The sequence below is a fragment of the Schistocerca piceifrons genome, chromosome 9 (genome assembly GCF_021461385.2).
Source record: "Schistocerca piceifrons isolate TAMUIC-IGC-003096 chromosome 9, iqSchPice1.1, whole genome shotgun sequence".
Classification (NCBI taxonomy): domain Eukaryota; kingdom Metazoa; phylum Arthropoda; class Insecta; order Orthoptera; family Acrididae; genus Schistocerca; species Schistocerca piceifrons.
This window is the reverse complement of record NC_060146.1, coordinates 62405258-62426949: the sequence shown is the minus strand read 5'-3', so window position 1 is coordinate 62426949 and position 21692 is coordinate 62405258. Positions and strand designations below refer to the sequence as shown.

The 21692-nt window shown below is 46.6% G+C and overlaps 1 protein-coding gene across 3 annotated transcripts in view; it reads left to right on the top strand.

Moving 5' to 3' along the window:
* Nucleotides 1-21692, top strand: part of LOC124717025 — a 152579-nt gene that overhangs the window by 111405 nt on the left and 19482 nt on the right. For all 3 annotated transcript variants that reach the window (XM_047243679.1, XM_047243680.1, XM_047243681.1), the window contains 2 exons: nt 7263-7458; nt 19308-19400. In XM_047243679.1, coding sequence (XP_047099635.1) covers nt 7263-7458; nt 19308-19400 — 289 coding nt within the window. The remainder of the gene's footprint in view (nt 1-7262; nt 7459-19307; nt 19401-21692) is intronic.

The window sequence follows — 21692 nt, the reverse complement described above, 5'->3', positions numbered from 1 at the left end:
ATGTTTTTTGTTGCATCATTTTGTGAACCAATATTGTTTCAGAAGTAATTCAATAAGCTTTTGTCATATGTTCAGCATAGACTGTGTAATATACGCAAACGCTTCTCTACTGCAGTGGTGCCTTGCCAACTTTGCTACTGTGTGTGCATAAGCTTGTAGTTACATTGCGATTTGGTCTCTTTAGGCCTTAGGTAAATGAATGTTGATTCTGATGTTTAATGTGACTGTTTCTTTTAAAGTTACAAATACTGTGCACTAATAATTCATTTATTAGATGTCTTTCTCTTGTCTTCATAATCACAAGTCGTTATTAGCAACTGCAACCACAGTTCTCAAATGAGCAGCATACTCATTGCTCTATTCTGTGTTCATGGAGTGCTACACTTTTTATGCCTTACAAAGTATAGGCAGTTGTTTGGATGTAAATAACAGTAGTTTCAAGCCATTATATTTCTTTAATAACATTTTCAATCCTTATGTGGTTGGTTTGATTGTGTTGTATGATTTGTCTTGCTGCTTTAAGAGTCAGTCTTGTTTTACTGAAATACAGGCAAAATTACAATCATGCTGTGTTTTTAGCTGTTTTGTCCTCTGAACATTGATCTATTTCACATTTCCAACATTCCTTCTTGTCTTTCTTACTAAGGATTAAAAGCCTAATCTTTTACTCTTCAGGCGTTACAATTATGCTTCAAATTCAGATTTTTACTGTCAAATTTTTTTTTTTTTTTTTTTTTTTTTTTTTTGGGGGGGGGGGGGGGGGATTCCATGCGAGGGCTCCCAGACCTTCGTCCCCAATTCTCTTGACCCTGTCAGTGATAGCTTCTTTCCAAACTTGGCATCTATGGTACTGTACTGCTCTAGAGCACATCATGATGCACACATCACTCAGTGCCGCATTTCTGTCACACGGTCTGGTGGTTAGAATAGGCCCGAGGTATTCCTGCCTGTCGTAAGAGGCGACTAAAAGGAGTCTCACATGTTTCGGCCTTTATGTGACGGTCTCGTGTAGGGTTTGACCTCCATTTTTCAGAATTTTCCAGATGAGCAAGCCAATTGGGGAAGGGCACTTTACACGGTGCATCGTGTCCATTGTGCATTGAGATCTTCAGCCCACTTTCTCGTTGTAACATTCCAATCCCACCCATTCTCCATCTCTTGGGCGAGGACACCTTCGTGGGTGCATTTTCCACAATGCACTACGCAGTGTCACTTCCTGTGCCGACGATGACCGTGGACTTCTTTACAGCCCGTATCCAACACGGTAGCCAGTCCATTGTGGTGGGGCCACCATTTACCCTGTTGGTTGTAGCCCCCTGACAACACAGGGATCGCTCTGCTGATGGCTGTGTCATTAACTCCCTACGTATGCCGAGGGGTAGATGCCCGTCGCCCTGGGGCATCGGGACTCCCGGCAATGGCCATCTTGCCAGGTGGCCTTTGCTGCAGCTGGGTGGCACCTGTGGGGAGGGCCCCTGGGTGGAGAGGGTGGCGTCAGGGCAGATGACACGCCATGAAGTGTAGTACGTCATCTCTTGCTGGTGGTCCGCCGCCAGCAGTCTCTAAGTGGGAAAAGTCTAACTACAGTGCTAAGAAATATGACCCCAAGTCATTCCCCTCCCTGGCCACACCATGGGAAGAACGCCAGGCTAAGGATGGAAGTGAAGCTTATTCGCCCCTGTACCTCGTATGTACGGGAGTTGATGGGGAACCTTTCATGTCCATGAAGCCTCAGTTTTTTGTGGAGCATTTGGTGGACAAGCTTGGGAAGGTGGAGGGCTAGTCCAAAATTAGGTCAGAGTCGGTCTTCATCAAAACAGCATCGTCTGCCTAGTCACGGGCATTACTCGCTAGTGACAAGTTGGGGGATGTTTGTTACCACCACGGCCCATAAGAGCTTAAATATGGACCAGGGTATTATATTCCAGAGGGATCTTCTTTTGCAGCCTGACGAAGAGCTACGCACCAATTTAGAGTGGGCGAGGTGTTTATTTCGTCCTGCGCGTCTGTTGGGGTCCGAAGGATAACCAGGTTGCCACCGATGCCTTCATGTTGGCCTTCGAGGGTGACACATTGCCCGAGAAAGTCGAGGTGATGGAGTACTGCTGTAACGTCAAGCCATATATCCCTCCCCTGATGCAGTACTTTAAGTGCTGGAAGTTTAGCAATATGGCTTCCCGCTGTACTTCCAGCCCCACCTGTCGTGATAGTGGACGTCCATCGCATCTCGATGCTCCATGTGTCCCACCTCCCATCTGTGTCAACTGTGGAGAGCATCATTCACCTTGCTTGCCAGACTGCAGGATTGTACAGAAAGAGAGGAAAATCATGGAATATAAGACCCTGGACCAACTGATCTACACTGAGGCTAAGAGAAAATTTGAGCGCCTACATCCTGTGGCTATGACCTGCTCATATGCCGCTGCTACGAGAACAGTTGTAGCCCCATCAGTTCCTTGAATTCCTGTTGCCTCTTAGAACTGGGAGACTACACCTGCCCCCTTGATGGTGGCTGGCACTTCCCTCCCTGTTGCTCCTGTACCACCTACTTCAGGAGCAACACCCTCCCCCCCCCCCCCCCCCAAACCATCGGGGATTTCAGTCCACACTTCCGTGTCAGAGAAGCGTAAGGCTTCTCCGCTCCTTTCGCTAGGAATGGGTCCCTTCGGTCCCTCCCTTCCCGGGTTTCTGCTAGTGTGAAAGATGACACCCACCAGTGACTGAGGAGCCCAAAAGCAGCTGGTCATAAGGCTTCACACTCAGTCCCAGAGACTGATTCAGTGAAGTCCTCCCAGCCAGGGAACAAGGAACTTCAGGTGGTACCTACACCACCCACCACGCTACCTAAAAGCTCTGAGGATGGGGTGGAGATTCTGACGTCCGCTGAGGACCTGGATCTCGCTGGATCCTCAGACACAATAGATATGGACTGCTCAGGCGTAAAGTCGGTGGCAGCAGGTAACCCTGAGATGTAAACTGCCTCACTGAATGTTCCACACCTCACGATGATGTCATCCTCCAGTGGAATTGCGGCAGTTTTTTCCACCGCCTGGTTGAGCTACAGCAACTCTTAAGCTATACACCTGCTTTCTGCATTGCCCTCCAGGAAACCTGGCTCCTGGCAATACGGACCCCTGCCCTCCGTGGCTATAAGGGATATTATAAGAACCGTAACAACTATAATCGAGTGTCGGGTGGTGTTTGCATTAATGTCCTAAACTCTGACTGTAGACCAAATTTAAGCTCTTCAAACCCCTCTTGAAGCTCTGGCTATCAGAATATGGATGACGCAGGAAATTACTGTCTGCAATGTATGTCTTCCTCCAGATGGCGCAGTACCCCTGAATGTATTAGCTGCACTGATTGATCAACTCCCTGAACCTTTCCTACTTTTGGGAGATTTTAACGCCCATAATCCTGTGCGGGGTGACACCGTGCTTACTGGCTGAGGCAGAGATGTCGAAACTTCACTGTCTCTGTTCGACCTCTGCCTCTTAAATACTGGGGCCACTACACATTTCAGTGTGGTTCGAGGTAGTTACTCGGCCATTGATTCATCAGTTTGCAGTCGAGGACTTCTATCATCTATCCACTGGAGAGCACAGGACGACCTGTGTAGTAGTGACCACTTCCCCATCTTCGTGTCACTGCCCCAGCGTCAGCCCCACGGACGCCTGCCCAGATGTGCTTTAAACAAGGCGAACTGGGAAACTGTCGCCTCTGATGTCATTGTTGACTCTCCCAAACACGGTAACATCGGTGTGGTGGTTGAGCAGGTGACGACCACAATCGTTTCTGTGGAAGAAACTGCGATCCCTCTCTCTTTAGGGTGCCCTCGGCGAAAGACAGTCCCTTGGTGGTCACCGGAAGTCCCTGAGGCAATTACAGTGTGTCGGCAAGCTCGACAGCAACATAAGCAGCACCCTCTCTTAAAGTATCTGGTAGCCTTTAAGCAGCTCCGTGCCCGTGTATGCCAGCTTATAAAACGGCAGAAACAGGAGTGTTGAGAGAGGTATGTGTCGACTATTGGGTGCCATACGTCACCTTCCCAAGTCTGTGCAAATAAGTCCTCTCATTCACTATATGCCACAGTGAACCGTAAAACATCTCATTTAGGGAGTGAGAGCTCCTCAGCACCCTTGCACATTGCCCTGACACAGTTCCTGGGCCGAATCAGATCTGCAGTCAGATGATTAAACATCTCTCGTCTGACTACAATCAACATCTCCTTGTCATCTTCAACCAGATATGGTGCTATGGCATCTTTCTGTTGCAATGGTGGTAGAGCACCATCATTTTGGTGCTCAAACCCAGTAAAAACCCACTTGATGTGAATAGCTATCGGCCCAACAGCCTCACCAACGTTCTTTGTAAGCTGCTGGAACATATGGTGTGTTGGTGTTTGGGTTGGGTCCTGGAGTCAACGTGGCCTACTGGCTCCATGGTAGGGCGCCTTCCGCTGATAATCTAGTGTCCCTTGAGTCTGCCATTCGAACAGCATTTTCCAGACACCAACACCTTTTTGCCATCATTTTTGATCTACGCAAAATGTATGACACCACTTGGCGACGTCATATCCTTGCCACATTATACGGGTGGGGTCTCCGAGGTTTTCAGATTTTTATCCAGAATTTCCTGTCCCTCCGTACTTTCCATGTCCAAGTTGATGCCTCCCATAGTTCCCCCCATATCCAGGGGAATAGTGTCCTGCAGGACTCTGTATTGTGTATCACTATTTTAGTGGCCATTAATGGTCTAACAGCAGCTGTAGGGCCGTCCGTCTCACCCTCTCTGTATGCAGACCACTTCTGTATTTCGTAGTGTTCCACCAGTACTGTTGTTGCTGAGTGGCACCTACAAGGAGCCATCCGCAAGGCGCAATCATGGGCTCTAGCCCAAGGCTTCCAGATTTTTGCCCCTAAGTCGTGTGTGATGCACTTCTGTTGGTGTCGTACTGTTTATCCAGAACTAGAACTTTACTTTCATGACGATCCAGTAACTGTAGTGGACACACATTGTTTCTTAGGACTGGTTTTCGATGCCCGATTGACTTGGCTTCCTCATCTTTGTCAGCTTAAGCGGAAGTGCTGGCAGCACCTCAGTGCCCTTCGCTGCCTGAGCAACACCAACTGGGGTGCAGATCGCTCTACTATGCTGCAGCTCTACAAAGTTGTTCAATCCCACCTGGACTATGGGAGTGTGGTTTATGGTTCAGCAGCACCCTCGGCGGTGCGTGTAAACCCAGTGCACCACTGTGGCATTCGTCTAGCGGCGGGAGCTTTTAGAATGAGTCCGGTGACCAGTGTCCTGGTGGAGGCCAGAGTCCCTCCATTACAGCCATTACAGATCCGACGTGCACAACTGCTCGCCAGTTATGTTGCACTCATTCGTAGTTCTCCTGGGCATCCTAATTACTGTTTCCTTTTTCCACCTGCGGCAGTTCATCTCCCGCATCAGCGGCCCAGGTCAGGGCTAACGATTGAGATTCGCGTACGATCCCTTCTGTCTCAATTGGAGTCGTTCCCTTTATCACCTTCCATCAAGGTCCGTCCATATACACCTCCATGGTATACACCTAGGCTGCAGATTCGTTTGGACCTTTCGCATGACCCTAAGGACTCACTTACTCCTGCTGCTCTCCAATGTCACTTCTCTCAATTCTTGACACCTTCCGGGGCTCTGAAGTGGTTTACACTGAGAGCTTGATGGCTGATGGTCATGTGGGCTTCACCTAAGTCCACAGAGGTCTTATTGAGCAGCATTCCTTGCCTGATGACAGCAGTGTATTCACAGGCATCTCTGAATCTGACCTGCGTTCTGATTTGCACCGTAAGGTTTTTCGGCTTTGGGAGATGGAATGGCATAACAGTACTCACAGAAAACTGTGTCATTAAAGAGGCTACGAATGTGTGGAAGACTTCCATGTGGGCCTCTCGCAGGGAATCAGTTTTCCTCTGCCGGCTCCACATTGGCCACACTTTGGTGACCCACGGTTACCTCCTGCGCTGTGAAGACCCGCCTGAATGTCGATGCGGCGCCCGGTTGACAGTGGCTCATATTCTGGTGCACTGTCCTACTTTGAGTGCCCAGTGATAAAATCTTGGGTTACTGGATTTGTTGCTTCTAATATTATCTGACAACGCCTCATCGGCTGATTTATTTTTATGTTTTGTTCGTGAGGGTGGGTTTTATCATTTGATCAAAGTTTTAGCACATGTCCTTTGTCCCGCTGTGTCCTCCACCCTAGTGCTTCTAAGTTGGAGGTTTCAATGTGTTGCAGAGTGGCTGGCTTCACCTTTTTTATGCTCATGGTCAGCCAGCCATGGTAATCTCCTTGTTGTTTTAATCTCTTCATCCTGTTTCTTGCATTTTGTTGTTTTCTTGTCCTCTTTTGTCCATTTACATGTTTGTTGCCCTTCATCGTTGTTGTGGTTTTTTCTTTCATTCTGTTTTGGGTTGTCAGTCTTGTTTATTTTATTCTCACACTTGTGGCATCATTTTATTCGGAACAAGGGACTGATGACCTCATAGTTTGGTCCCTTTCTCCCTCTTTTAATCCATCCAACCAACCAATCTGTCAGATGCATTCGTTTCAGCTGATGGACAGTACCTGATTTGCCTGCAGAAAGGAGTGATCATCTTGGAAGATGTCCACTGAACATTCATGCTTCATCGTCATGGCATCTCAGCATATTGCGTATTTTTCCATCTTGAACAAACATTAGAGAAAAGGTTGGCCACAAATGCTCCCAGATTTGAGGCGTTCACACTACTACTATTGGGCTGCTTTAGGAGTCTTGTTTAAAGAACTAGAATCTGAGGAAGATCTTGCTTTACAGCTTATGGGCTTGGGACTGCACTCCAGGTACTTATGACCAAGTGTATCAGAACATACTGCATTGATACAATATGGTAAAAATTATATCAAGTTCTTTGTGCAGTTGACTGCATAAGAAACATGGATCTTAATGTAAGAGTTAAAAGGTAAGCTTTTATTTTCCTTTTTCCCCGCAATGTCAGAATGGAAAGTTTCTAACATACTTTCCTATTTAAAGCTTTTAATTTAGTCCCCATTTAAACCCGATGAAACTGTGTTGAATGAATTCAAAAAGCTTTGTATGTGAGATTTGTAACGAAAGCATTTATGTATGTTTTTTTAGTATCTTCTGCCATGTGGATAGTTAATATTTAACTTGTTAGCCACTGGAGGTGAAGAATGCCTGAGGACTCCATCTAACATAGGATTGTGGTTCTTCTTACAGCTCCCTTCCCCACGCGTGTCAACGTGTGGTTGCAGCGACCAGGAGTGGATTTGTTTCCAAAACAGCCAGTATCAGATAGTGAGCTGCAGAAGGCTGACGAATTGGCCAGTGCGACTGAAGAGAAGATGATTAAGATGGCTGTAGAGGCGAGCTTGAAAACTGCAGAAGAGGAAGGGACTATATTGCTGCCCCAACCGTTAGTAGTTTTTTCTTTCTGGTATTGTGTTGTTTCTGCTGTTCGCGTTATGGTCTCACAGAGGAGGCAATGACACACAAGGCAATCCAAAATTAATATCATCTTGGTCTTCTACAGCTTCCAGCTGCTGGCTGGTTAGAATGTAAGCCCCTCCGATTTTTCCTGTCCTCCCTCTTTTTGTTTCTCTCCACGCTGTCTCACTCTTCTCCTCGCTTAATCAGACAATGCTTCCCTCAACCAATTCATCTTCCTCTTGGTATCTTTCATCTTATTGTCATTTAATGAGCCTGTCTTGACATCCTGTCACCTCCCATTCCATTAACGTGTCCACACCAAGTTGATGTGTGTGTGCGCGCGCGCGCACACACACACACACACACACACACACACACACACACACACACACACACTGTCCCCTGTGGAAAATTACTGTCATTGTTACGTTAATATGCGTAAATATAATTTCTTTTTATTTGTAAACCTGTTCCAAGTAATTTTAACCATTCTGTTAACTTCATTTGTTGTCGGTTTTTTTCTTCCTTTTATTTGGAATGTTTGTCCACATGAATTTAGTAATTTTTACAGATTTCTTCCACATTATTATTATTATTATTATTATTATTATTGGTGGTGGTGGTGGTGGTGGTGGTGGTGATGGTGGTATTACTATTACTTCTATTACTTTTTTCTGATTACTCACAAACAAGGGAAAAAGACTGGTGGGTGCGTTGGCAGAGAATGGTGCACAATGTGGCTAAGGGGATGTGAATTAGGAGGAGGTGATGGGACAGGTGAAGCAGAAACTGTGGGATGGATGGTGTGGAGACAGTAGGTTTCCATAGGTTGAAGTCAGGATGATTTTGGGAGCAGAGACTCTGTTGGCTCCCATCTGCATAGTTCAGAAAAGCTGATTGTGGAGGGGAGGATGCAGATGGCCTGTGTTGTGAAGCAGCCATTGAAATCAAGCATGTTACATTCGGCTGCATGTTGTGCCACAGGGTGTCGCTCCCTCCCCAGCAGCCTACTGACGACCTGGTCTTGCAACAATTCAGCCCAGCATGCCCCGCCATGCATTGTCCAACCCCCCCACCCCCACCCCCCTTCCTCCGCTCCACCCGTACCCAGCTATCCCTCCTTTTCCCCGTTCCACTCCAGATTTTGATTCTGTTCGACGTGTTTGCATATTAATGAGCCATCTTTTCTTGAGTAGCGATCTACCCTTTTGCATAATATTGTTGATGTCCAACCTGGACTTTTCATTGTGTAATCAACTAGAATATGTTCTTGTGTCCATAGTAACATTCGGTGAGTATACTTACTGCTATTAGAACAAGGGTTCAGGATATTATAATGTAATTAAACTGAATAATTTTGAGATCTTATTTTAAAATTGTAAACAGACTGCCGGAGTAGTGTGTCTGCCCACTTTGCGTTACACTTGGTGAGGTGAGAGCCACTTTAGTTTGATAACTCATTTCAAGTTGGTTCAGACAGCCAGCCTGAGTGCGGATTTCTCCACACTTGTTGATGTGAATGTTGAGCTGGTTAACCATTATCATTTCAGATACACACCCACTTCACAAAAAATATATCACCGTAGTAGCCCTAATGCGTAGACAGTTTTAACATATGTAAGACCACCTTAGGTTGCTTTGTTCAGACTTTTTGTGTCAACAACTCCAGCGGATGAAACCTACTTGCAAATTATTAGGTATATTGAGCTGAGTGCATCAGAATAAGGGTGCTGCGCCACTGCCCCTCCTCCCTCCCCAGCAAACTCTGTGCTGTCAATCCATTGCAGCCATCTCCAGGCCAATGAGTTTTTCCCTTAGGTACTATTACATTCATCAGTATAAATCCCCCAGGACCATAGTTCACTAAGAGGATGGGCAAGGGAACATCTTTACAGTTGTTTGGTGCTCTGTCATGATGAGCGTAGGATTTGTGTGGCGCCTCCAGACTGCCGGAGAGAAGTCTGTAGACGGCCCAGGCACAAAGTCATACCTTGGGCATCCAGTCCCACATATTCAGGCAGGGAGGTGGGCCACTTCTACGTGTAGTATTGCAACAAGATCAGTCAGTCGATTGTGCATCTATGCGGTCACCACTTCAGTGATGAGTTTGTGTTTAGAGATAACGAAAGATCCCATCATGTTCACATTGCGAACACTTTGCTGTAGGGGGTGCAGGAGTCAACTGAATGGAATGGCCTTCAGTATCTGCTGAAATGAAACCAGTTGAACATTCTCAGGACCTATGGAAACGTCCAGTGCTATACCACAGCAAACCTTACACTTGGTCATCAGAGAATGGATCAGGCTTGAGCAGCAATATCTTGACCACCTTGTGGACAGTGTGCCAAGGAGGATCAAAGCATGTTAAAAGTGCACTAGCATGAGCAACCTCAAGCAGGAAAGCCTGGTTCTAGGTGAGAAAATTTGGAGATGCCAACCCCCAGCCATTGTGAAGAAGGCTGTTGCTCACAAGCAAGTAGCAAACAACATTGTGTCCACTTCTAGAACTCGTAAGATTTGATCACATTCAGTTAATTTCAAAAACAAATTGAAGGCTCTCAAACTAGCTTGTTAATGTGAGTCAGATTACTCTACGGCAGCTCTCAAAGAAATGAAAGCAGGGATGGTACCTTGTATTAATGGCATCCATTCAGAATTCCTAATCCACTGTGGGAAGTATGAAATAAGTCTGGTAGTGTCTTTACTGATATTCTCCAAACTGGTGACAAACTCTATGACTTGAAAAGAGCAAAGATCGTAGCCTTCTTAAAAGCAGGAAAATCAAATGGCAGGCTAAAGCTACCGACCCATTGCTTTATTTAGCACAGTGTATAAACTTTTGGAAAGAATACTGTATAACAGAATCAGCCACAAAATTTCTGCTGAACTGGCAAAATTCCACCCAAACCACAGCTGCACTGACCGGGTCTTCTCACAGACAACTTTTATTGAAGCAGTATTTCAAAACAAAAATGACGTCTACTGTATTTATGGACTTAACTGTGGTTTGTAACACTATGTGGAGGCAATCAGTAATGTTAAAACTTGTAGTCATACCATGTCTTAAAACTGGAAACCTCATCAGAGCTGTGTTAAGCAGTAGAATCTTCGAAGTTCTGATACGGAATAAGTTCAGCCCTCCAATGATGCCTAATAGTGGCCTTTTCCAGTGATCAGTGCTAGTGCCTCTTCTGTATACAGCAGACATGCCATAGACAACCTGTAGGAATTTGGGTACACTGATGATAAGGCTCTTGCTGCAAACCACAAAGACCTGGGTATTACTGAGTCTGTCTTGACCAAAGACCTACAAATTGGTGGCAAATACTCCCATGCCTGAAGGTTACAGCAAAGTGCTGGTAAAATAAAAGACACCTGTTCCACCTTAACAACAAGTTCCCCGCCGGCTGGTGTGGCCGAGCGGTTGTAGGCACTTCAGTCTGGAATCGCGTGACCGCTTTGTTTACTGGTTCGAATCCTGCCTCGGGCATGGATGTGTGTGATGTCCTTAGGTTAGTTAGGTTTAAGTAGTACTGAGTTCTAGGGGACTCATGACCTCTGCTGTTAAGTCCCATAGTGCTCAGAACCATTTGAACAAGTTCCCCAACAAAGAAATAAAAGTATATTTTGGAGCGAAACATCTGAGACTGCAGGTTTTGAAGAATGTTGAAGTTTCACATCTAGTCAAACAGAAATAACTTACTGAGAACTGAATCGTGTGCCATTTGGATTTTTCTGCAGTGCTCTGGACATCTAAATGCGTTCTGAGTTGTTGACATCTCACAGCTGTGGACAAGTTATTTCAATAGCTAGGAGAATGAAAATGTTTGAGAGTATTCATCATACAACCTATTTGCCTCATGTGCACTATCATTTGCAAAATATCTTGTTTTGATATCTTAAGCCGTTCAAAAGAAATTCAGTTATTCATCGAGCAAAGATCAAATTTTTTCAACTAATAGTTTTCGAAAAATCGGATGATAAATAATTCATATCAGTCAGAATCCTCTCTTTCGGCACAGGCATCAGGATTTGGTGATCTGTACAGCAATAAGAAAAGCTGTCTCGCCATGGAATGTAGAGAGCTTGTCTGTACCAGTGAAAGGGTGAAAGATGGTTCATCCCAATATATTTGCACTGTATTATAGTTGATGACCAGTTCTGGTTTCACAATTCACAGTATATTCAGGTAAATAGTAGTGCATTTCTTTCTTTGTAATCCCGTAAGGAAGGAGAATCCTCAGACTGCTAAGCAACATCAAAGATTTGGTTAAAGTTCACAGTGGCAGAATATATGATGTCAGAAATAAGACTGGATTGGTGCACATAAAAGGGTTTGCAATATTGTTACCAGCCTACATAACACTGTCCAGCACACACAGTTTCTAGATCATTACCACAGGCAGGCTGTTTATCCGTTGGCTCATCTGAGAGTCTTTAGACACCGATCCGTATCCTTGGTCTTACTTATCACATGTATTACATTGAGATGCAGTACCTCACTTTGGCTGACACAGAAATGTGCACTATGGAGCGAAATGACACATTGATGTTAATGGAGCAATGTGGATGGTCATATAAATGTTCACTGAATAATTCCAGGCGCATGCTCTACTAACACCTAAATGTTACCCAATTGCACACCATACATGATTTGACGTAGAGGTGTTCGTGGTGTGTGTTAGCCATTCATTATTCATACTGACATGATGATGATGATGATGATGATGATGATGATGTGTTTGCTCCCTGGATGCAGACTGCCAATTCTGGGATAGGGGTTATAATATCCCTTCCCCAAGTTAATTGCAATAATGTACTAATTCTCTCTTGAATGAATATGTACTGTACAGGTTGACTGCAGAAAAAAAATATTATGAATGTTTGTGAAGTTAATTGCAGGATTTTTCTAAGAATTTTTGTATCTCCAGCAAGAGAGATTCACTGGAGGAAGAATTCTTCTGAATCTCAGTGATGTCGATCCCAGGACTCCACAGCTGCAGCGATCGGCTATTTTGTATGGTTCTGCACAGTCTTGGGGAAAAAAAGGGAGGGGGGGAGGGGAATGAAAATAACAGCAGACCCTTAGTCGTCGTAGCGAGAATAAATCCACGTTGGGGCTATTGAATGTTACTTTTGAGGAAAGATGAAATGTCACTCGTCACTGGTTTTGATCCGTGTTGTTATAAATTCGATGCAGGCTCTTGAAATTATTTTTGGACAAGATGTAAATCTTGCTGGTAAAACTTAAACATGTACAGGGCGAGTCAGGAGGAAAGGTACGTTTTTTGACAGGTGATAGCATGAACAAAAAATTTGATGTGGAAATATGCCCTGTTCCAAATGGTTTCAGAGATAGAACACTTTTAATGTACATTTCTATTTATTTTCTGTATTATTCATTGTCATTGTTTAAAACGTACCACAGTAGTATAGAGGAAGTTGAGAAAAACATTTCGATACAGGACACTTTTCATCTATCAAGTAGGAAAACTATCTCAAACTGTCCTACAAAACGTACTTACGCTACAGCGCACATGACCCCTGCGAGGTTTCCTATATTCTCACGATCACTTCACGCAAACTGTTAGTCCTTGACAATAAAAAATAGGACATTTTTTGTTGCACATTTAATTTACTTTGTGTACTGATACGCGTTTTCATTGGAGTGTGCGGTTTTCGAGTTATTGAAGAAAAACGTGTTCTATCTCGGAAACCATGTCCATATGAAGTTTTTTGTTTAGAATCCTTAATACTAGCGTGTCTCAAAGCATGTACCTTTCCTCCTGACTCGGCCTGTATAATGTCCCATGTGAAGTGTTGGATTTTTAAAAGAATGAATACCCTTTTCCTGTTTTGTTGTCTTTGACGATAATTACATTTGCCGTTTATTCATCAAGATGAGCTCATTCAAAATACAATGTCTTTTAATCCTTCCACCTTTTCTATATAGACACCAAACATTAAAGTCACAATTCTGATTGCAATGGTGGACTGTCCCTTTCATACAACTGTCCCTCCAAGGTAGACAATGGGGAAAAAAAAAAACATCTAAGTCGGCTAACAAAGCCAGAGATACAATGTACAACAGTCTCTTTTTTAGCATCGCTGCTGCCGCTTGCAGCCACTATATCTTTGAGTGTCAATATTACCGTTGTAATTTGTAACATACAAAACAATGTATAGCTTTCTTAGTCTGTCCAGATCGGACGTTAAAAGAAAAATGCAGTACATTTCAAAACATGAGCGAAGTTAACGTTTGGCCACTACTAGCTTTTAACAAAGATAAAAAAACATTTCCACCTTGTTGACACTTTTACCACTTCTGCACAGGCATCATAAGACAGAGAATACGAGGACATACCAAATTCTCTCGATGTGATACTACAGGGTGGCTATTTAAAGACAAATGTACAGGCATGATACGAATTCAGAAATTACACAATGCTTTGAAATTAAGTTACATTCTACTATTTGGCAAAGACTCTAAATCTTTGCTGTTTGATTTATAAAAAAGTCTCAGGTTAGTAATTCACAGAAGTATCTGGAACATTATTGCTGTGCAGCTTCTGAAATCCCATACTTGAGAGTATGGCATTCATCTTGAATTAATTCCTTTTCCTTTTAAATTATTTGAAATCTTAATTACTGATTGGATTAATTCATGAGAAGTGTTGTCTAATTTAGAAAAAATACAGCAGTAAAATTATATTGTCTTTAGAGTAAAGTGATCGAAATTTGGAGGGGTCTGAACTTTTGATGTCAGTTTTCGCAAGTTTCACTTAGGTTTCCCATAAAACCAATTGCATCGCTATGCTCATGAATATAAACAACTGAGATAGAAATTTAAGAGCTTTTTGTGAATAAAAATTTGACACATTTCTGTATATGTGACCTATTACTTGGGCAGCTGCAGTAGATTTGGAATCGCACAAAAAAAAAACTTCAGTTATTCTTCGGACCAGAAAATGTAACAGATGAATTATATTGCAACTTTCTGTGTTTCACTGCATAACAGAAGTCCTTGACATCAAAGTGTCACTCCTGACAGAATACTCAGCTTGGAAGAGCACTTGCTGTAAACTGCCACTAAGATGAACACAAGAAACATCTTGCAGAAATTTTGTGGAATGACATAGGGGTGCATCGGCTGTAACACTAAGAACTTCTAAATTCTTCATTTGTGTGACCATATTGTGCATAGTTCCTTTAAAATTCCTGAGAGTATTTTCGTTCTGTTGTTACAACTACAAGAAAACGCATGGCTTTTTTCACCCAGCACATTTGGCTTTATGAAGGTGAAGCATCTTCAGTGGTCCGTAATATTGTGTGTAAATACAGGGTGTTTCAAAAATGGCCGGTATATTTGAAACGGCAATAAAAACTAAACGAGCAGCGATAGAAATACACCGTTTGTTGCAATATGCTTGGGACAACAGTGCATTTTCAGGCAGACAAACTTTCGAAATTACAGTAGTTACAATTTTCAACAACAGATGGCGCTGCGGTCTGGGAAACTCTATAGTACGATATTTTCCACATATCCACCATGCGTAGCAATAATATGGCGTAGTCTCTGAATGAAATTACCCGAAACCTTTGACAACGTGTCTGGCGGAATGGCTTCACATGCAGATGAGATGTACTGCTTCAGCTGTTCAATTGTTTCTGGATTCTGGCGGTACACCTGGTCTTTCAAGTGTCCCCACAGAAAGAAGTCACAGGGGTTCATGTCTGGCGAATAGGGAGGCCAATCCACGCCGCCTCCTGTATGTTTCGGATAGCCCAAAGCAATCACACGATCATCGAAATATTCATTCAGGAAATTAAAGACGTCGGCCGTGCGATGTGGCCGGGCACCATCTTGCATAAACCACGACGTGTTCGCAGTGTCGTCTAAGGCAGTTTGTACCGCCACAAATTCACGAAGAATGTCCAGATAGCGTGATGCAGTAATCGTTTTGGATCTGAGCATTGTCATGGTGTAGCACCCAACTCCTGTCTTTCCACAATGCAGGCCTTTTCTTCCGCACCTTTTCGCGCAAATGCTCACGGACACATTTGTAGTAATCCTGGTTAATTGTCTGTCCTCCAGGAGTAAATTCATGATGCACAATACCGGTAGAATCGAAAAAAAATTACCATCATTGTCTTCGCCTTCAACCGACTTTGCCGTGCTTTTTTCGGTTGTGGTGAACCTGGAGTCTTCCTCAGTGAAGACTACACTTTGGTTTCAGGATCATATCCATATACCCATGATTCATCACCTGTAATTACCCGATTTAACAAATCTGGGTCATTTTTAGTCCAATTAATCAGTTTTTGGCCACTTCAACTTGGTATTGGTCACTTGACAATACTTTTGGAATGCTCTGTTGTTATATGTTACCTGTCTTGAGCTGACTGCAATGTAATTAAAAAGGAGTTACACCAGACACACTTCGCTTTTATTTATAAAGCATCTTCTGTGGCACTCTGTAAATTGGATACATATATTTATCCTTTTTTATACTTTTATGTTAAAAACAGAGTTTTCTTTATGAAGTTAATCTGTAAGCTACTTACGGAATGAATTATGCGGACTCTCAGTGCATGTTAAGATCTTCAGTTAAAATTGACTGAAGTACATAGAAACTTAAATTAAGTTCATCAGCCATCTCCCGAATTGTAAGTCTGTGATCAGAGCGCACTACGTCGGAAACTTTCACAACATTTTAATTTGTTTTTGAGGTGAACGGATGGCCGGACTGTGGTTCGCACATTGTGTTGATGTGCCCCTGTAACAAGGAGCAATTGTACTTTTATTAAGTCTAATGATCAGAATAAAATAACACAGTTTCCTGGGGACGTCAGTCTGCATTACTTTGTTCAAGCTGCAAGTCACTGATGTTGCACACTGAATCTTCTTACAAAACAAAGTCCACGAGGTGGGAGGCTGCTCGAGGGCAGTGAAGACTTAAGTCCAGCGAGGTGTCGAATTTGAGAATGCTCGAAGTTAATGTGCACTGCAGCGAGACACTCCTCATTGGCTTGCCAATGTGAGCTCTGATTGTGCCAGCATAAGCCTGGAGTGTGAACTGGCAGCAGGGTAGTTGGGTGGTGACCTAAATAATTGGCTGGGGAAGGATATTGCATGAAGCAGACGACTCGATGAAGCGAAGTAGTGCCGCGATGGCATCGCCATTTGCAGCGTTCCCTGTGGCTTTGGCAGTGAGGCTGGTGCCACACGGTACTGTGGCAGCTGCTGGAGGTTTGGTTGAAGGCTACGTGACACATGTGTCTGTTGATGTGGATTGTTTTCATCTGGTCTTGAGGAAGTGTCATTAGCGAGCCAGAGCTGTGGGCAACCCACAATACATGATTGTATGGTTGGTGGCTGCTTTTCAAGCATTAGCCAGGTGATACAACATAATGAAGCAAAGAAAGCTTGTAGGTTGAGATTAATTCTCCAAACAACTGAGTTTAAATACAAATTTAATTAACATAATTCAGGAGAGGCTACTCTATTCACAGGAGCACATGTCACTGCAGTTCTTCATGATCTATATGGACACACCAATAGCAAAACCGGTATTCTTACTGTTTAGTGGTTTCTAAGTTACTGGCTATTTGTAAAACACATGTTATCTTAATAGTTAGGGCCATTCCACACACATTGTGGTGCAGAAATAAATTACAAAATTTGTGTGATATGCACCTATTCTCCCCCCCCCCCGCCCCCTCTGCCCCCCTCCCCCCTCCCATTCTTACCAACATAACTGTTATTCTCTCATTTCAATCTGTGATGTACATTGGACTGTATGACCTCCACCAGTGTGGAATCCAAGAACATCAGTCATTTAAATACCAAATTGTTATCACGACATGACGAAGCCATAGATTGAGGCAATCGGGTACATGGTCATTATTGAGTTGTGAAAAGCATTTGTCTCGATACCACACCTAGATTTAGGAATGAGAAAATAGTTTTATGAAATATCAAAGTAAATTTATTATTGATATGAATATAATAGAGGGAAACATTCCACGTCGGAAAAATATATCTAAAAACAAAGATGATGAGACTTACCAAACAAAAGCGCTGGCAGGTCGATAGACACACAAACAAACACAAACATACATACACACAAAATTCAAGCTTTCGCAACAAATGGTTGCTTCATCAGGAAAGAGGGAAAGACGAAAGGATGTGGGTTTTAAGAGAGAGGGTAAGGAGTCATTCCAATCCCGGGAGTGGAAAGACTTACCTTAGGGGGAAAAAAGGACAGGTATACGCTCGCGCTCACACACACACACACACACACACACACACACACACACACACACACATATCCCTGCCCAAACTCTTTGCCTTTACAAATGTCTGCTTGTGTCTGTGTATGTGCAGATGGATATATGTGTGTGTGTGCGCGAGTGTATACTTGTCCTTTTTTCCCCCTAAGGTAAGTCTTTCCGCTCCCGGGATTGGAATGACTCCTTACCCTCTCCCTTAAAACCCACATCCTTTCGTCTTTCCCTCTCCTTCCCTCTTTCCTGATGAAGCAACCATTTGTTGCAAAAGCTTGAATTTTGTGTGTATGTTTGTGTTTGTTTGTGTGTCTATCGACCTGCCAGTGCTTTTGTTTGGTAAGTCTCATCATCTTTGTTTTTAGATATAAATTTATTATTGGATTGAGAAGATAGAATTACATGCTAGGGACGATGCAGAATGTTACATTTCAGACAATGCAAGTGTCTGTAATGAAATACTGTGTAAAGAAAGCTGCACAAATACCCTAAGCCGTGCAGACATTGGCAACTTGTTTCAGATGTTCAGAAATATAAAATATTATGGAATGGAATAATCACATAGGCTCAGTCATATGCAAGACAGGTGGTAGACTTAGGTTCATTGGCAGGATACTGGAAAAATGTGGTCAGTCTACAAAGGAGACAGCATACCATCTCAGAGTATTTCCCAAGTGTATGGGAACTGTATCATATAGGACTAACAGGGTATACTGAACACATTTAAAGAATGGCAGCAAGAATGGTCACAGGTTTGACTTGTGGGTGAATGCCACTGAAATGTTGACAAATATGAATTGACAGCACTTGAAGGTAGGCCTAAATTTTTCCACAAAGCACGATTGCAAAGTGTCAAAATAGAATGTTAAGATGGTCTTCAGCCCCCTCTTTATTTGTGCCCTAGGGACTGCTAGTGTACACAGGCACTTAAGCAATAACTTTTCCCATGCTCCATGCCCTGATGGAACAGGAAGAAAATGTAGTATATGTTACAGTGGGAACTATTCTGAGCCCTGCACTTTTGTGGTTCTTGGGTGTGTATGTAGTCGTAGATTACACATTGTCCTTACTTGTAAAAATAAAATTACTGATATTGCAATTGTAATCATTTTGTAATAGGAAATTTAATAATACCCAGCAAAATAGCTGTGCATGTTAAAGCACTGCTTCCAGGATGGGGAGCTGCGCTGAACCCAGATCAGATCTGCCCAGGAGTTTAACAATGAGGTTCAGTGTGTTGGCCAGCCTAGATGCAATGTATAGGTAGTTTTCCATATCCCAATAGGTGAATACCAGGCTGGTACCCAACCCAAGTCTCAGTTACACAATTCACAGACATTTATAAAACTTCCTTTCTCGTTTACATAATTATCGCTACGCGCAGAAGTTCGGGTACACATCCTATTAAATTAAACATCTTAAATCCGTCAAAAACCACGCTGATCCTGTGCCAGTGCAGGAGAAAGGCACTAGAAAAAGAATAATATAATATTTTATAATAAGTAGATCTGACATGCCTTGTGATTCGCCTCCATTATATTTGCACAGGCCACGTTGTACAAAGTCAACATACGTACAGCCACCTCCGCTGGAAAATGAAGACTGGGAGGCTGACATTGCTGATGGTGCTGACTCAGAAAGGTAACCTGCTGCTGCAACTTTACCAGCTTTTCTATTTAATGTCAGGTATTTACAAACTTTTCTATATTTGCTAGTATTTTCATGCCTTGTGGCTTACGGTGGTTTTCCTTTTTTCCCCCATTCCTGTTTTCACTCATCCTTTTCATCTTTCCTCAGTTGTTTCTCACCCTTTTCACTTTTCTTCATTACACTCTCCCCATCATTTCTAACCACCATCACTTTTTAACACCCTCAACAGTTTTTAACCCTCCACCCTCCTTTGGTCAGCTTTACATCCCCCACCACGTTTTAGCTCCCCCTGCACCTTTCAGCCTCCCCATCACTTTTTAACACATGCTGTCACTATTTAACCCTTCCATCTCTCTGCAATCCCCCTACCCCCCCCACCCCGTCGTCGCTCTGCGACCCCTCCCCCACCCCGTCGTCGCTCTGCGACCCCTCCCCCACCCCGTCGTCGCTCTGCGACCCCTCCCCCACCCCGTCGTCGCTCTGCGACCCCTCCCCCACCCCGTCGTCGCTCTGCGACCCCTCCCCCACCCCGTCGTCGCTCTGCGACCCCTCCCCCACCCCGTCGTCGCTCTGCGACCCCTCCCCCACCCCGTCGTCGCTCTGCGACCCCTCCCCCACCCCGTCGTCGCTCTGCGACCCCTCCCCCACCCCGTCGTCGCTCTGCGACCCCTCCCCCACCCCGTCGTCGCTCTGCGACCCCTCCCCCACCCCGTCGTCGCTCTGCGACCCCTCCCCCACCCCGTCGTCGCTCTGCGACCCCTCCCCCACCCCGTCGTCGCTCTGCGACCCCTCCCCCACCCCGTCGTCGCTCTGCGACCCCTCCCCCACCCCGTAGTCGCTCTGCGACCCCTCCCCCACCCCGTAGTCGCTCTGCGACCCCTCCCCCACCCCGTCGTCGCTCTGCGACCCCTCCCCCACCCCGTCGTCGCTCTGCGACCCCTCCCCCACCCCGTCGTCGCCCTGCGACCCCTCCCCCACCCCGTCGTCGCCCTGCGACCCCTCCCCCACCCCGTCGTCGCCCTGCGACCCCTCCCCCACCCCGTCGTCGCCCTGCGACCCCTCCCCCACCCCGTCGTCGCCCTGCGACCCCTCCCCCACCCCGTCGTCGCCCTGCGACCCCTCCCCCACCCCGTCGTCGCCCTGCGACCCCTCCCCCACCCCGTCGTCGCCCTGCGACCCCTCCCCCACCCCGTCGTCGCCCTGCGACCCCTCCCCCACCCCGTCGTCGCCCTGCGACCCCTCCCCCACCCCGTCGTCGCCCTGCGACCCCTCCCCCACCCCGTCGTCGCCCTGCGACCCCTCCCCCACCCCGTCGTCGCCCTGCGACCCCTCCCCCACCCCGTCGTCGCCCTGCGACCCCTCCCCCACCCCGTCGTCGCCCTGCGACCCCTCCCCCACCCCGTCGTCGCCCTGCGACCCCTCCCCCACCCCGTCGTCGCCCTGCGACCCCTCCCCCACCCCGTCGTCGCCCTGCGACCCCTCCCCCACCCCGTCGTCGCCCTGCGACCCCTCCCCCACCCCGTCGTCGCCCTGCGACCCCTCCCCCACCCCGTCGTCGCCCTGCGACCCCTCCCCCACCCCGTCGTCGCCCTGCGACCCCTCCCCCACCCCGTCGTCGCCCTGCGACCCCTCCCCCACCCCGTCGTCGCCCTGCGACCCCTCCCCCACCCCGTCGTCGCCCTGCGACCCCTCCCCCACCCCGTCGTCGCCCTGCGACCCCTCCCCCACCCCGTCGTCGCCCTGCGACCCCTCCCCCACCCCGTCGTCGCCCTGCGACCCCTCCCCCACCCCGTCGTCGCCCTGCGACCCCTCCCCCACCCCGTCGTCGCCCTGCGACCCCTCCCCCACCCCGTCGTCGCCCTGCGACCCCTCCCCCACCCCGTCGCCGCCCTGCGACCCCTCCCCCACCCCGTCGCCGCCCTGCGACCCCTCCCCCACCCCGTCGCCGCCCTGCGACCCCTCGCCCACCCCGTCGCCGCCCTGCGACCCCTCGCCCACCCCGTCGCCGCCCTGCGACCCCTCGCCCACCCCGTCGCCGCCCTGCGACCCCTCGCCCACCCCGTCGCCGCCCTGCGACCCCTCGCCCACCCCGTCGCCGCCCTGCGACCCCTCGCCCACCCCGTCGCCGCCCTGCGACCCCTCGCCCACCCCGTCGCCGCCCTGCGACCCCTCGCCCACCCCGTCGCCGCCCTGCGACCCCTCGCCCACCCCGGCGCCACCCTGCGACCCCTCGCCCACCCCGGCGCCGCCCTGCGACCCCTCGCCCACCCCGGCGCCGCCCTG